The sequence below is a fragment of the Haemorhous mexicanus genome, chromosome 3 (genome assembly GCF_027477595.1).
Source record: "Haemorhous mexicanus isolate bHaeMex1 chromosome 3, bHaeMex1.pri, whole genome shotgun sequence".
Classification (NCBI taxonomy): Eukaryota; Metazoa; Chordata; class Aves; order Passeriformes; family Fringillidae; genus Haemorhous; species Haemorhous mexicanus.
Window position 1 is genome coordinate 97,650,260 of NC_082343.1, and position 17,108 is coordinate 97,667,367.

The 17,108-nt window shown below is 38.6% G+C and overlaps 1 protein-coding gene across 1 annotated transcript in view; it reads right to left on the minus strand.

The window, feature by feature from the left end:
• The window catches only part of DLGAP2 (DLG associated protein 2), a 103,433-nt gene that overhangs the window by 45,929 nt on the left and 40,396 nt on the right, over positions 1-17,108 (minus strand). Inside the window, exons 4-5 of the mRNA XM_059842802.1 lie at positions 10,636-10,783; positions 7,284-7,503 (exon numbers count right to left, since the gene is read on the minus strand). Of these exons, the coding sequence (XP_059698785.1) occupies positions 7,284-7,503; positions 10,636-10,783 (368 nt within the window). The remainder of the gene's footprint in view (positions 1-7,283; positions 7,504-10,635; positions 10,784-17,108) is intronic.

The following is a 17,108-nucleotide window of genomic DNA, read 5'->3' on the forward strand; positions in this document are numbered from 1 at the left end:
AACAATAAAACACCTCATTGTAGGCTGAGGTTTGTTGATTCTCTGTTGGTGCACAATAGGATCCATACACTGTATTCAGTCTGAGTCAAACCCACCAAAACATAGGTACCAAAGCCTTCCTCCCTAAACAGCAGTTTCTTGTCTAGGTCCTGTATAGATGTCTCAAATGGTACCAGTCAATTGTCTTTGAACTGTTCAGAGTAAATTGTCATGGGAAATTAGACAACTAGATTGCACAAAACCATCTATGTTTAGTTGACTTGACCTGAAGGTTAACCCAACACAATTCAGCTAACCTGTCTGGTCAAAGGCTAATTCTGTCAGGTTATGCCCTGGGAATGTCACCAATTTCAGTGTCTTTATTTTCTCTGATGCTCTGGAAAAAAATCTTTCCAGGATGTTTTGAGTATCAGGTTTATCAGTTGTCTTTCTAGGGCAGATCTGAGTCTGAATGTTTCCTGATGCAGAAATGGATCAAATGATGTTTGTATAGCTAGCACGGCAAGGAATGGAGTTCCAGTGCACATATCATCATTACAGCTCCTGACACACACACCTTCAACAAAAAACCCAGACTGAAGACATGCAGAGCTTCTGAGAAGACTCCTTAGAGTTTATTTTCTTTCCCAGGAGGAGAAACACAGGCAGAGTCCATTCTTTTCCAGTGAAAGGAAGCATGATGAACTGGTTCTTCCAGGGTCGCTGGCCCTGTGTGCTTCCCTCAGCTGCACAACCAAAGCCCTATGGCAACCTCAGGGTAAATAGCTGGGCTGAGGTTTACATCTGCCATTGTCAGCTTCTACCACATCAGGAAGGGTTCAAATTGAGCAGTGAATCACCTTCCTTGCATGTTATATTTTTCTGATAAATTCTACTTCTTTTTTCACCATATAATACCATAAAGAAAAAATAGCTAAGAAAACTCTTTGAACAGAACAGCTTTGAAGCCAAATTTTGCCAGGGGAGGCAGCCTAGGTGTCCTTTTTAATAAAAAAAGAACCAGATGTCTGGCAAATCCAGTGGGTTATGGAGGAATTTTATCAAGCGCAGAAGAGCAAGAGCAAGAGAGAAACAATCATTACACATTTTTAAACTAACCATAGATGGAAGGCGGTGACTTCATTTTTTATCTTTGACTCTGAAGATAATCTGCACTGGGGAGAATGAAAATTATGAAAAGCTCCTGGCTACTGCTCCAACTGCTTTCATGCCTCATCAGCTTGAGGAGGCCAGGCAGCCCTGATTAGCACAGCCTTACTCCATCTCCAGGAATGCCAGATTTGTGAACAACTGTGACAACTCCTTGGCCATCTTGTCAAGCTCCTTGAACCAAAGTGATTGTGTCACCTTCATCCTACTGACTTCCTGGCCCATTTCTACTGTGTAGAGCTGCTCTTGAGCAACAGTGTCAGCATAGCAGCAAAGCTTCAATATGTAAAAAAAAAAAATTAAAGACTAATTATGCTCTCCAGATACACCCAGAGCAATGAAAATTATGTGTGTGTATCCAAGCATAGAACTGGATTCATAATTTCTTAGGATAAGATTTATTCTCACAATATAGGAACACAAGTTGGCCCAGCACCAAAGGATTAACTCAGGATGCCCAAATGCTCCTAGAGATAGATGGTGTTTCCTGCAGAGAGTTAGAGTGTCAGATAATTCCACAGAGCCCCAACGGTAATTAAGGAAAGTCAACATACTAAATTATGATTGAGAACACAGCCTTCTATATCTTATTTGAACTCTGCTTTGTGTTTTTAAACATATCTGTTGTGGATTCTACTGCTAGCTATTACCTAGCAATGGATACCAGTAAAATCCTCTCAGACTGAGCATTCATTTCTATGGAAAGAACAGAAATTGTGGAGATGTTACTTCATGCATAAGTTTTCTCCCATTAGCCATAGTGCATCAGATTAAGAAGATCCAAACAGCCACCTGGATGAAGTGTCTCATACTTGGGGAGATAAAAGAAAATCACACATTTGTTGCTCATAAATGATTTTTCTTTTAAAAACTGAAGAGCATTTTCCCCTCAATTTTTATATTTATATACATTTATAAAATTCCTTCTGAGTTTTCTCTTTCCCAAGCTCAGAAGTCCTGACACTTATGTTTTTCTCTTGGGAGGGGTGTCATATGTAGTAGCACCATGGTTTTTTTCCCACCTTTGATATCCTCATATGTGGCAAAAAACCCAACAAAGCAGTAAAACCTTAAAACAATAACTCATGTTATTAGTGCTCAGATAGCAACCAGTGAATCAGTCCTTTTAAGGTTTGGAGGGGGAGCCATGCTATGGAACAGTACAATTTCTCTGTGAAATATCATATTCTCATCCATTTATTTTTGTAAGTACATGATTATGCAATCAGTTCACTGACCATGAGAATTTTGTGGCTAATTATAAACATGGGCTGTAAAAATCCACCTTACATAGTCCTTTATTTGAAAATGGAAACCTGAGATAGCTTGAAGTCAGGAGAAGGGAAACCTGCAATTCCTCAGGCATCCTGAGTAATTGTAGGAGTTCTAATTGAAAACTTCCTCATTCAATGTGACCTTGCTTGAATTAATTGGTTTTGGAATTAGTGCTGAATAGTTCAGTAAATGTGGAATTCTCTGAAGTTTACTCATTGCCAAGCAGAGTTCAACTGACTGAGGAAAGTAAAATGGGCCAAAGACAGTTTTCAAAAAGTAAAATGACCCAAAGTCACTTAATCTTCCTCAGTGAGGTCTTTAGCAAGCATGAACTTAGTTGATCTACCTACTATGAATCAGAAAAAAGGAGGTGCATGCACTGGAAAAATATGAGAGATTGCATTATGCTTCATTTTCTAGAAGAATTTAAATATTTTATGCAGTATACTGGCAACTTAAGGCTAGTAACTCTGTCCCTTAAATCCAGCAATGCTTTATGCTAAATTTCTCTCAAGATTACCACAAAATCCCTGAAGTGGGAGAAATTACTTTGCACTGACTTTTAACATAGGACAGAAATCCAGGATGCTTTTATGCATCCTTTTTATACCCTGACCAAATCCTCATTGTGCTGAAGTCCACAGCTATGTGGATTTGTTTTATCATTAATCCATTCATTTATCATTAATCCAGTAAAAAAATACTGTTGTAGCCAAAAAAACTGGGTTAGAGGAACATGTGGAGTAGTTTTAAGGAACTGAAAATGATCTTCTCTTTTATTCATCTGACTGAAAACCAAAGAACTTAACAGAGTCTGCTTACTCCGTGCTGGAGGAGGATTTCATGCATTGAGTCACATATTTACTATTTCTGGCCAGCTGCTTCAATTTGAATATAAAAGCAAAATACACTGAGAAGCTATTCCACCTGAGGAGTGAACATCCTGAGCAGTGGTCCAGAGGAATCCAGAGGAAATGTTTCTCCCAATAAAGATGAAAGAGTTTTATGCACTTTATACATTTTGTGCAATGTATATACTGTCATCAGGAGAAAATATGTATGCCTCCACATCTGAAGATATGATAAGCTGGTGTTCAAGTTGGCCAGAAGTGCAAATACCAAGTTGCTCTCTCTCTCTCTGTCTCTCTGCTTCTCTCCCAGGGAAGGGATTTTTGCATATTCTGCTTCACAAGAGACCATCCCAACTGCTGCCTCCATTACCATTACAATTCAGTGTTTGCATTCACAGTAAAACCAAACTAAAAAAAAACCTGTGAGGAAACATCCTGAAGAAATCTACAGCATAAGGAGTGATTAATATAAAGGACTGTCTCTACACCCAGAACTTGTAGCAAAAATAAGTTGACCTTCTCAGACAAAGGGGTAATGAGGGAGTGATTAAGATCTTCCAGATGTCCTTGTTGGTTGTGTTTTCATAGTACAGCCTAGTGCTGTACCACAGTATCTGAACTACTTTTCAGTAAGGGAAGCCAGGCATTGCAGGTGGGATAAGGTGTTACTGCTCCCGACCTACTGCCCTCCATTTCCCAGCAGGACTCTCCAGCCAGGGCTCACTCAGCTCAGCTGGTGGTGGCACAGCAGCCTGTGCCTCCCCAGCACTGTGCCACGCTCCCTGGGTGTCTGCTGGGCTGACAGTGGGATGATGTGCTTAGACAACAGGGAACCAGGCTGCAACTACCTGGAAAGTGACCCAGTTTTGATGAACTCTTCCTGAAAAGTGAAACATTGCTTGCAGGAGTAGCAGAGCTGTAAGTCAGTAGCACTTAGGATGACTGCTGCACTCAGTGACTTCCCATTCAGGAAATTACATGTTGTCTGTGATGGAGGAGCGAGGGGGGAGGCAGCAGCAGCTGGAGCTGCATTTTCTCAGCTGCACATCTGACAGCTGCGACTGGATACGGTTCAGAGACAGAAAGCATATGCTGCCATTCAGGGCTTTTAACATCAAGTATCTTTTACTGGGTTCGTTATCTCCTCTCAAAATGAAACGTGATGGCTGGAAATGCCCTAGCCTCAATGAAAGAAGAGTCTCAGCAGGGGTCACACAGAGGCCAGGTCTAGCTTACCATGGGCCAGCAATGCTGGCTGCCTCCTTCCTGCTGTCACTTGTCTCATTCATTTACACCTGGGGCAACAGGGAGTGCCCTAGGCCTTGGGACAATCTCCCTCAGAGGTGGAGAAGACTGGTTCCACAAATAATTAAACGACATGGATTCATGCAGAAGTTATGTGTTCTTTAGTACCAATGTTTCTTTGTAAAGTTGAATGCAGTAAAGAGGAGCCTGAAACTGGTAGTTCTTTTTCCATCTGTTAGAAAATCCTATTAGCATAGTCCATTAATATTGTCCCACATAATAGTCATTATAGCTGCAACCTCCTGAAAGTTGTAAATGCATCTAGGAATATTTTAGGAAAATGCATGATGTAAATATATATTCTATATTTTTGTAATTGAATTAATAGAAAATTATATTTGAGGTTTACATTTTTAGTTACAAGAATTGATTTTTAGCTAAGCCTGTGTGTTATGAATCAATTGCTTTACAACAATGATAAGGGGCAGTCATGACCTATATAACTAAAACTGAATGGACTAATTAAATTGAAATGACTGGCAATTTTCTAAAAAATTCCTTTAGTTTCTTTGCCAAGATGAATTTGTTACATCAGAAACAAAAAAGAAGTTAATGTAATTTTCCTAAGAAATAAAAGACTGAATTGGAAATAAAAGCTGATGTGAAAGTCTGATCTCTCTGACATTTATTTGAATGTCAAATATTTGCGAACACCATTTCCACATTTCAGGCAACTGCCTCTTTTACAATTTTCAAAAAGGGATGAAGGAGTAAGATTTTTGTAAAAATTATAGTAAGGATAAGAAATGCAGCATCTCCCTCCAAAGTGACAAGGACTGAAGAGAGAAAAATGGAAGCATTGCACCTAGGATTTTAAAAACAAGAACTTATTTGGCAACTGAAATTTCCCTTAAAAGTGAATCACATAAACCTTACTCTTCTTCAGATAAATATTTCTGATTTGCATATTTATTTCATATAGAAAATGAAGACAAATTTGCTCAGTGGCACAGAGACATTTTAATTACAGAATCACACTCAGAACAGTATACAGTCCATAAGACTGGAAATAATTTTGGAACAGGAAAACACCTCTAGTCATCCTTTTTTTCCCAGATTGTCAATATCACCTCACCACAAAAAATAAGAAGAATTACGTTGTGGGCAAGAAAATCTATCTGATAAATAATTTCTGAGATGAGGGAGAAGTTAGGACTGAATTGAAGGTTAAAATTTTCAAAACCACAGTGTTTAACCAGCAGACTACTAATCAATGCATAACCTTTCTCACAAGCATGAAGACACTGTGATGCAAACATACTTACTACCTAATCTTGTGTTTTCCCAAATATATTTTATTATTCAGCTTTTTCACGCTGAGGAAAATAAGTTCTTCTCAGTGAGAATTTTGGGCTTATGTAGCATATAAACTCAAGACAGTTTATGTAAAAATCAGTCCACTTGGTAACCAAGGTAATTCTGAAAATATTCCAATTCAGTACTTGGAGCAGATTCCAAAATAAGCATCTGTTTGTGTCTCTTGCCATGGAAGGTGTCTTCATAATGATCACACAATAATATATGATAAAGATGAAAATTAGTCTCTGGGGTAGCAATAAGATCTCATTTTATATCATGATAGCATCTCTATTAATCAAAGAACAGGAACATCCCTAGAGGGGGCACTGTAAGCAACAATTTCTAGCTTTACACAAAGTTTTACATAACAATTAAAATACTATGCTTGAGATAAAATAACATTTTATGCTACTTCTGGAATGCAAATGTATATTATTCAACCATGGCTTCCTTTCTAAACTCCCACTATTCTCTTATACAACAGATGTATTAAGCAAATAATTTAAAAAGTATTTTTATATGATGCATTTTGAACTCATTTTTACCTTTTGTAGATGGGTAGCCTGCACTACAGCTTAATAATATGTGGCAAGGAAAATATCATAATTAGGAACTGGCATTAACATATTTGGAAACGTAGAAGTGAATTTGGATCAGTTTACAAAGAATCCTTACTTCCTATAGATTCCATTTTAATTATTGAACGGCTCTCTGTGCAATCTTTTCTCTACCAATATATGCTAAAATTCTAAAATGGATAAAGCTATTGTCTTTGCTAAGCAAATAATAAAAAAAAAAGAAAGTTGCCAGAAGAATGTTAAAAATCTTAACAGTGAGTGTTATAACAATGAATGCTTAATGGATAATGAGTAACAGCAGATGTGTAAAGCTTGCCAAAATGTTTAAAATTCAGTGCACTGGTACAATTGGTTACACCCTCCCTAAAAGTAATTAATTACCTTTTACATTAACTGCCTTTGAGTATTTAGATCAAATGTTTTTAATCTTAATTCTCTTTTTTTTGGTACTCTAACAACCTAAATGAAAATGAGCACACCTAATCTCATTTAGAAGATCAATTACTTGATAGATAAACCACATAAATGTCTAACAATATTATACCATTGGCACTTGCATTTTTATATTTGCACCTAGATAACTGTATGTATGTGAAATGGAGGTCAAAAATCCAGGTCCATTACATTTTGCACACAGCATTCTTCCCAGATAGAGCTTATTCCAAGATGTAGCTACAATAGTACAGTATAAAAAACACAAGAATACCGGTATCAAACATTATCTCTACACATCAAAAATGTTTCTAGTGCCAAACCTCCCTTTAGAAAACAAGCTGATATGTTTTTACATGCAGAGCAGTGAAAGGATCAGTGGAGACTGGCTTACCTGTGGTTGACCTGATGGTTGAGGTGATGTTGGAGGATGTCAGCGCAGGAATACATTCATCATCTTGGGAATAGCCTGCCTGAATGGCACGCAAGTAACTGTGGCTTCTTGTTCGGAAACATCCAGGGAGGTCAAGGGCATCCATTGCCTGAGCTTCAACTTCACTAAACACTGATTCACACACCGATTCAAATTGCCCATTAACCTCTGCTTCACTCATCTGAATAAACAACAACAATGCATTTGATTTTTGACTTGCTTTTTTGTGATCATCACGGCCTCAACATCTCAAATGGACACCTGTACATTGATGAAGAACTGTTTTAGCAAATAGTTAAAATGTAGTAATCCCTTCTGATCACATTCACATTGTTCTACTTAGATCAGCTGTTTACACATCTCTGTTAAATGCATCACACATGCCATACATTAGGGTTCCATTTAATATCTTTTGGCATAGTTGAGAAGGGACCCAAGCCAAACTCACTTCCTGGTAACTGGGTTAGCCATTCACTTCCATGGAAGAACTTTTCTGCAGCAGCATTATATAAAATCTGACCCTTGTACCAGCAGGAGTGCTGTGGAACCCTGCCTGGCAGAGCAGCCCAGCTGTGCCTCCTGGACCCTCTACCCTGTTGTCCCCTTGGGGTATTTCAGCAGCAGCCTCCAGCTCCCTGCAGGGCTTAGGCAGGACCCAGCATCTACCTGCTAGCCCTGCCTCGCAGGTTGGGCATGATCCAACACTGTGCCTTTTTTAGAGGCAATTTTCATGATAAACAGGGCTTAGGCAGAGTGGCCAGGCTTGGAGAACCTCTCAGCAGGAAACCTTATGTTGCTGTTTTGAAGATTAGCGCCTTAATTCTGCCTACAGTGTTTTTCAAAGGATCGCTGAAGGCAGCCCTAACTACCTGTAAATGTACCTGAATAACTAAATACTATTTTTATCCAAAATCACATGGGAAGTTTACACTGAACAGATAATTGCATGACTTTCTGAAAATAATTTTTTTCTAAAAAGTGGGTGCTAGAAATCAGAATCAGTATGAATAATTTTACAAGTTAAATTTATGGCATCACTAAATGGTGCATCCGGTTGATATTAATTTTCCTATACAGCTGCTAAGTGCTCCTAGTGCTTCATTCATTATGGAAAGAGAGTCCCATCAAATGTTTCAAATGTTTTAGGGTTTGGGTTAAGTAAATGGAAATTTTATAGAGAAGTTCTGATGATTATGAATAACTGATAATTTTGTGTAAGACATTTTTACTACTGAAAATCTTCTGAAAAGAACTAAATTACTCTTCATAAAATTTGCTTTTAATAAAGTTAAGCAGACTAATGCAATCTCAAAGAGATCAAAACAATTTTACTCTGAGCTATTTTGCAATATTATTGATCAGGAAATATATGGTAATTTAGTCCATAAACTTGGCAAGACTTAGCCACTTATTTCAAACTAAGGTTATTGCCAATAGAAAATTAAAAGTTTTCAATTTGAAATTAAAAATATATACCATAGAATTCAGCATTCTTCTTGAGTCTACCCTTTGTCAGGTGTGAAAAAGGAAGGATCTCTCAACAAAAAGGCATAAAAAACCTCACAAATTATACAAACTGATATTATGTAGATGGAACAAGAGGAGGATGATGTCATGGAGAAAGAACAGGAAACAGCAAAGGTTCAGAACTTGATATTTTAATACATTTGCTGGGGGTAATATTTATTAAATGCATTTATTAATGGTTTGGAAACATCTGGACTGTGAGGTAGGAAGTGTGTGGCTAACACAAAGTTGCATAAGTTGGTGAACTCTAAAAAAGCAAGGAATTGTATCCAGCAGGTTTAGTTAATCTGGCCAATTGAGTAATCTACCTGCAAATGAAATCTATTGTGGACACCTTCCAGGTAATGCACACTGAAATGAAGAATTTTAACCACTACTGAAACCAATTAATTATCATGGACAGCTCAGTGAATATCTCTGTGCACAGGCATGGTCAAAGAGGCAGAAGATGTTAGACTAGTTCTATGTGAGAACATTGTTAGGTGGCAGCTGACAGCATTTGCTTTGAAGGCAGGATTTAATACACATGAAATTTTCTCATAAGCAAAGTATAATAAAAAGACAAAATAACCAATAAGCAGTGTAATAAAAAACAAAGCATCAGAATCATGGGAACAGTTTTCACAAGGGAGCTGTGAAAAAAATAGTGAAAGGTTTGGAAAATGACTGTTTCTAATTCTGATGTGTGCTGCCTAAGATTAAATTTAGAATTACCTCCCATGAATTAAGGAATTTGACTGAAGGGCATTAGTCAGGTGACTAGCCCCTCCTGCCCTCTACAGTCAGTGGAGACTGACAGGCATTTACAGAGGGCTCTCAGCCCACTCAGGATGTTCACTGTCCTGGAAGAAACTCTTTTGCTCCATTAACTACAGAGGAAGCTTTAGTTGTTGCCTCAGTTAAAAGCCTCAATTTAGATGAGCTGAATCCAGGCCTGAATAGCCATGCAATACAAATTGAATATGAATGAATATGAAATTGCTTTAAAAAGATTTCTCTTTTAACATAACCATTGTATATGTATACCCTAAGGTGGCTCAGTAAATGGTCAAAGAAATATTAACTACCATGTCTGAGAAGGGAGCAGGGCCCCTCTGTCATAAAACAGCACGGGGAAGAAAAGTCAGGGCCAATTAGAAACACTGGTAATTTTATGTCAAGTCCTCTGCTACATAGAACATGTACATAATTCTTACAGCTTATTGCACTTGAGGTGTGATTCAGACCTCACTTTACCATGAGTTAGTACTAACTAACAGACAAAGGCAGTAGGGAGGAAAGCTGTACCTTTTCAGGAGTCCCCATCCCAATAGTTGATGGGACTTATTCTTTCCCCCAAGAAGAGTGAGGGATTTGATTTAGGATGAAACACTGCTCCTTTGGAGTATAATTTTTTCAATCTATATTTTAATCTGGCAACCCACATTTACTGAAATCAGAGCAGGTATTTTCAGATGATGAGTATTATAGGAGTGTACTCCTCATGCTCAGTCTGAATCTTTTTAACATTTAAATATTTATTATGGACTTAAAATAAAAACACCAGTATTTATATTTTTAATGAAAAACAAATGGAAATGAAAATGTGTGATAGTGTTTGCCTCTAGCATTCAGTATTTTTCTTGAAATTTTGAGTTACATTCCTCAGAACTGAATTATTTCCATAATTCACATCCTCAGTTTGATATTGATTAAAAAAATGCAAAAAACCTAAAATCATCCACTAGTTCCAACTCTCACATCTGCAGTTAACCTATAAAAAAAAGTAATAACAAGAATTTCCCACCTGACTAACACAGCTGGCCTGACTGAGCGTGCTCACTGCTCTCATATAGCTCTGATTCCTTGAGCGAAACTTTGGGGAATTGTAGTTTGCAGAGGGATCCAGGTTGTGACCCCCAGGCACGTCACTTGCAGTTTGAAGGTAGCTCTGACTACAAAGGAGAAAGGAAGAAAAAAAGGAAAGGGTGTAAAACTACAGATGGTATCAATTAGGACACTAAAGGCAGTAATTTGTATAAGACACACAAACCCACTCCCCTGGGTCCAAGTCTTACTCTGTATAAAGCATCACAGATCTGTTGTAGCCAAACATCTTAGCACAAGCAGAGAATCTGTCTGTGGCTCTGCTACCTAGATGGTATGAAATTTTAGGTCTTTGCTCTATTTCAACATCACCAATCCTCCTAGCTTTTAATGTTGAACTTTACTAAAAGACAAGGTCTAGATCAACAGGAACAAAAAACAGAGGTAAAGCACAAACCAAAGTAACTAAAAATCTTCCTTCATAGATAAAATCTGTTACTTGTAATCTGGTTTTCATCAGGGTTCTAGGCATCAAGAGCTCTTTTATCATCAAAGAATTGATATAGTTTTACAAAAGATGAAAATATCCCATGTTCAGCTAAAAAATAAATTAATAAAGTGCTCAGAGCAGCTGCATGAAGTTCTAGAAATTGTTTTATTACAAGAAATTTCCCATTTTGCAGGACTGGGACCGTAAAACCAGACTGAGCCCTTTTCAGTATGCTCTCGCACTGAGTGTATGCTAGTCTCCATGTTTTGTTTTAAATGTATTGATAATATTCCATAAAAATAAATAAACCAGAGGAAACTGCAGTACTTTACCTTGAATACCAAAAATTAAACTCTGGTACACCAGAGTTCTCAGAACCTCTGTAAATCAGATTTTGGAACATTGCCCTGCACATGAGTGCTGAAATGAATTATTGTCCCAGCTGATATTTGTTTTCTTGTGGTAAATAGGCAGCTTTTATATTTATTCCTTAAAGGCAGCTTGAATAAACAGAGTTCCTGGGAATGAAAATTTGTGCCCGTTGAATGCCAAGCATTGGCCATACAGTTACTTCAAGCTGAGCTGGCAGAGTTGGTCAGTCCAGCAGCATCTGTGCCACGTGCCTGGGCTGCTGGAAATTTTCCTGTGAAGGGTGAAATTTCCTCTCTGGAAGAACCAGACCACTCAGTGAGTGGGAAAGTCACAGGTTCAACTCCTGCTGCAAGATGAAGCACAAACCAGGGTTTCGTTTCTCAGACCATATTTATCAAACACTGAGCATTACCATAGGTTGGTGCTTGAGGAAGACCTCAGCCTTCCTCACGGAGCAGACACAACCTGAGTTTGGATGGAATCCCTGAGGAGCCCTCTGGGAAGAATCTCAAACATTTTATCCTGGCTTTGCCTAGAAGAGCAGAGTACTGAGATCCATCTCCCTGTGTGGCCATGTCCTTTGATGTCTGGTGTGTGATGACCCAGTATCCCCTCACACCACCAATTGCAAGAGCAGATGGGATTTAGAGACCCTTATATTGGGAGGTCTGTTCTCAGGCATTTCCATGTGTTCTTCCATCTCAGGGTGAACACAGACATAGCCCTGCTTCCTCAGTGCATCTCCCTTAGATCCACAGAATCATTTACTTTGGAAAAGGCCCCTGAGATTATTGAATCCAGCTGTTAACTGAATGCTGCCAAGTCCACAGCTAAACCTTGTCCCTAAGTACCACATCTACATGTCCTTTAAATACCCCCAGGGATGTTGACTCAGCCATTTCCCTGGGCAGCCTGTTCCAATGCCTGATAATCATTTCAATGAAGAAATTTTTCCTAATAAATTTGCTGGAGTATAGCCAAAGAAGAGCAACAGAGCTGGTGAAGCAAAGAAAAAGGACACATTTTGTTTTCATCTTTGTTCAAGGGAGACACCCTTTCAAAATCCCAAGAAATTTCCCTGGAGAAAAAAACCAATTAATTTCTTCCTGTCTATTCAGTTTCTTCTGTAACCTCATGCCAGAGATAAACTATGTAGAAACTATGCTATAACTGCTAAAACCAAAATGAAAATGTATGAGATTATTGCAGGTATGTGCTCAGAGGTTAATTAAGTCATTACAGTCAAAATGATTCTATGATTAGGATAACAGGCTGATAGTGGGTCTAATTTGGTTCTAGAGGATAAAAACAAGAGCATTTTTTTGTTCCCATAGGTATGAAGACAAATAGATCAGGTGAAGTGGTGTAAAGCCTCACTATCCACATTTAGTGGCTGGATGTAACTAAACTGCCTTTCCTCTATAGATAGGCTGATGACTGACAGCTGCTCTGTGTCATTCTAATTTTTTGATATCCTTTAACTACTGTTGGAATCACAGAATTGCTTGTGTTGGAAAGGACCTTAAAGACCATGCAGTTCCAAACCCCTGCCTAGGGCAAGGACATCTCCCACTAGACCACATTGCTCAAAACCACATCCAACCTGGCCCTGAACACATCCAGGGATGGGGCATCCACAGCTTCTCTGGGAAACCTGTGCCAGGGCCTCACCACCCTAACAGTTGAGAATTTCTTCCCGAGATTTAACCTAAATCTCTAAGTTCAAAAGTGATCACCCCTTGTCCTATCCCTACCTGCCCAGGTACAAAGTCACTCTGCCTCTTCTTTAAAAGCCCCATTTTGTTACTGGAAGGTTGCAAAGGAGCCTTCTCTTCTCCGGGCTGAACATCCCCAGATCTGTCAGCCTGTCTTCACAGGAGAGGTGCTCCAGCCCTCTGATCCTCTTTTGGCCTCCTGTGGACCTGGTCTAAGGGGTCCACATCTTTCTTGTGCTGAGGATTCCTGACCTGGACATACTACTCCAGGTGGGCTCCCATGAGGGCAGAGAGACTTTTAATCTGTCTGGTATTGCCAAATAATCCCTTTGATGTTGTTATGTTAGTATTTTTCAAAACAAATATGTCCCTCCTGGGTGTTCTGCTTGCCATCATCAGGTGGCAAAATCTAGATTCTGAGTTCATAAACAGTTTGCTAAAGAGGTGTTTGAGATTTCATTAAAACATGGGCAGCATTACGAAAAGATAGAAGGAATAGAATTAATTTAGAAATTACTGCATGAAATACTCAAAATTAATTAATTGAAACCTGATTCTAATTACTATCCCCTTTGTTAAATAATGCTTAAAAACCTAATATTTAATTAATCACATTCTGGTTCCTTCTTTGGTATTTCTATCACTAAAAACCATCAACAATTTTTACAGCAATAATTTCTTATGGAAAGAAGCCCAGTATTCCATAGTACTTCTAAGCAGCTGAGTTTTGATGAATGAGTTTGGATATTACCTGATAGTTAAATGATTTTTCATTTATCAGAGATTAATTGATTCATGGAACTGAAGCAGAGTAAAAGAAATGTTACATACAAAAGCTATAAAAGCCCATAAAAGCAATTTTACACTCATTTGAGTAACACTTTGAAATTTTCCTGATAAATAGAAATTATTAGTTTTTATTTCTGAGATATAATTTCAAAGTTATCCTCTAGGATAATTGTGTTGATGCATGGTGAAAATTATGACCTTGCTATAAACATGATCCAGGAAGTGAAATACCAGAGTTACATGGGGAAGTTGCTCTCAAATATCATTATCTGTTGCTCAAGGAAATCTCATGGTTGTCAACAATGCTAGAAAACACAATCCACATCTGGCCTTGGTAAATGCTGACTTTTTAATGACATCCACCCTATCTATAAGCTTAGGAACAAAATTCTTGACCTTCATTTCCAGAACATCAAAGTTCTTTTGCTTTGGAAAAAGAAAATATTTCTCTTTTATATTCCATAGCAGCATAGATGATCTTATATCTCAGCTGATCACTGCAGAAGGGCAAGACAAGCATGTGCAAATGAGATGTTTTAACAGATCATCTCCAGGACCACTAAAAAAATATACATATTAACATCAAAGAGGTGGGTCTAAAAATCAGCACTATGGAGAAGGAGGAATAGGGTGAGACTAACAGGAAAAATTAAATTAGTATGTCTGCTCTCTTCCCACTTGTTTTTCTGAATAGAGTATATTTTAGGAAGAGATGTCCTTTAAAAGCTTTTCTGCCCCCAAGGATTACTTTCTATTTTCCACTGGCTTCACAAGAAGTTCATGGCAGCCAGGCAGAGGTCTTAAATTTAATGAGAAATATCTTATCTGAAAGAAAAGCTCAAAGCCTAAAGAAATTTTGGGGAAAAAGCACTTCCATGTAATGACCTTACAGCTGTTGAGAACCTCTACTCTAAAAGTGAAGGGCTCCCAGTGAAGGTAGCTAAATTTGCACTAGCACATTCAGCACTCAGCAGATTTCCTGAGTGTGTTCAGGGAGGAAAAATACTGTATTATAACCAGATAAAGTGAGCTATAGCATGGCATGTTTATCTGGGACAGTATAGCTGATAGCATGCCTGATAGCATAGCTGGGATAGCCTGTCACCCTGGTACAGAGTGAATGGCAGTGAGGTTAGGCTTCAAATTCCAACAAAAAATAGATCAAGAATAAGGGAAAAAACAGTAGTCCAAAAGCAGTCCTAAGCAGTTTCTAAGAGCCTTGCATTACAGTCTCAATTTTCTTGCACTTCTCTAAACTGCAAAAACTCAGGCTCCTGTATCCAAACTTTACATGTCCTGATGCTCCTCCTTGAAAGCTTCCCCTTTCTCCACACTCGGAACTCACATTTGCCAGAACCCCAAGGACTGCTCTTTTTGATTCTTGACCTACCCAGATCTTAATCTTTACTGTTTCCTCTTTAAGTCCTAGCTAACAGTTTCCTGTTCTAGATGTCCTAAAACACCCCCCAGAAGTCATCATTGGGCCACTTTTCCTTCTGTCCTCTGCAGATTACAAAAGTACCCCTAACACCTCTATTTGTCATCAAAGTCCTGCTCAACCTGCTGATGCCACCTAATCCCACCCCCTCACTTAAGAGACTTCCAATAACCCAAAACCTCCTTGACTTCTTGTGCAAACTAACTTTGTGTTCTTGACCACACTTCATCAAGAGCAGAGTTTATGAGCAGAGTGGGGGAATACAATTGCAGGAAAACATCTCTTACTTTAACCTCTCAATGAGTAACAAGATGTGGGAAAAAAAAAACCCAAACCCAAAGAAACAAAAAAGGATGACTTTTTAAAATTCATTTGACTCTAACCCCCTAGGTTAAATTTGTGCTTTTCCTTGTCTTCTAGTCATCCTTAACAGGACATATATTAAAAATGTAGAAAGAAATTTAAGTTTTCTTGTACTGCAATCAAAAAGCACTACATAAGGTTTGTGAAGAGATTTCAGGAGATGGAAAAGGATGTCTACATCTCTTTATCTTTTCCCAACTCAGGCCTTTCTAACAGAAAATTGGAAAACCAGAGACCTATTTAGAACATGTTTTAATGAAAGAAATAATAATGCAAGCTAATCCAATAGCTGCAATAACACATTAACTAATGATAAGGGAAGGGCATTAACTAACAATAACAGACTCATTTCCTCATCTTCAGCAATCTAATACTTAGCCTTCTATTTCCTTTTGTATTAATAATGTGTTTGCTAAAGGAGTAAGATACTTCATAAATAAGAGACAGCTAACACGATTTAGTTTTTTTCTCTAAATTCCATTGCTTTATATACTTTATATACTTTATGGGACCATGGGTAGTGTCCGAAGCAGCACGGTGACTTCACCTATGGCGCTGGGGGATTGGAGGCACTCCCACTGCGGTGTGCGCCACAGCATCTCACATCACTCAGTCAAAATCGCTCACTTTGTGGAGCACTCGGCCCAGCCTTTGTTGTCACCGAGATCAGATGCTGATGAACTCCCAGGATGGTTTGTGGAATGTCTCCTGAAGTCTCTTGGCACCACTGCATGATGAATATTGCTGTGAGTTGGATTTACAACACACAGTACTCTGCTGGGACTTACTCAAACACTGCGTGTTTTGCAGAAGACGAATCATTTTGTTGTTTGGTGAAAAGGTATGTATGGTCACGATACTCTTTTACTTTTAGAACAGCTTGAAATGCCAGAATTAGAAAATGGCATGGTTTAATATCTTATAGATAGTCCAGGGTCAAAACAAAACAAAAAAATCACAAAATCACAGAATCATGTAGGTTGAAAAAAGCCTCTGAGATCAAGTTCACCCTGCGACCTAACACCACCTTGTCAACGAGATCATGGAACTGTGTGCCATGTCCAGTCTTTCCTCAAACACCTCCAGGGACCATGGCCCCACCACCTCCCACGGCAGCCCATTCCAATGCCCAATCATCCTTTCTGTGAAGAATTTCTTCCTAATGCCCAATGTAAACCTCCCCTGGTGCAGCTTCAGACTGTGTCCCCGTGTCCCGTCACTTGTTGCCTGCAAGAAGAGGCTGACCCCTGCTTGGTTACAATCTCCTTTCAGGCAGCTGTAGAGAG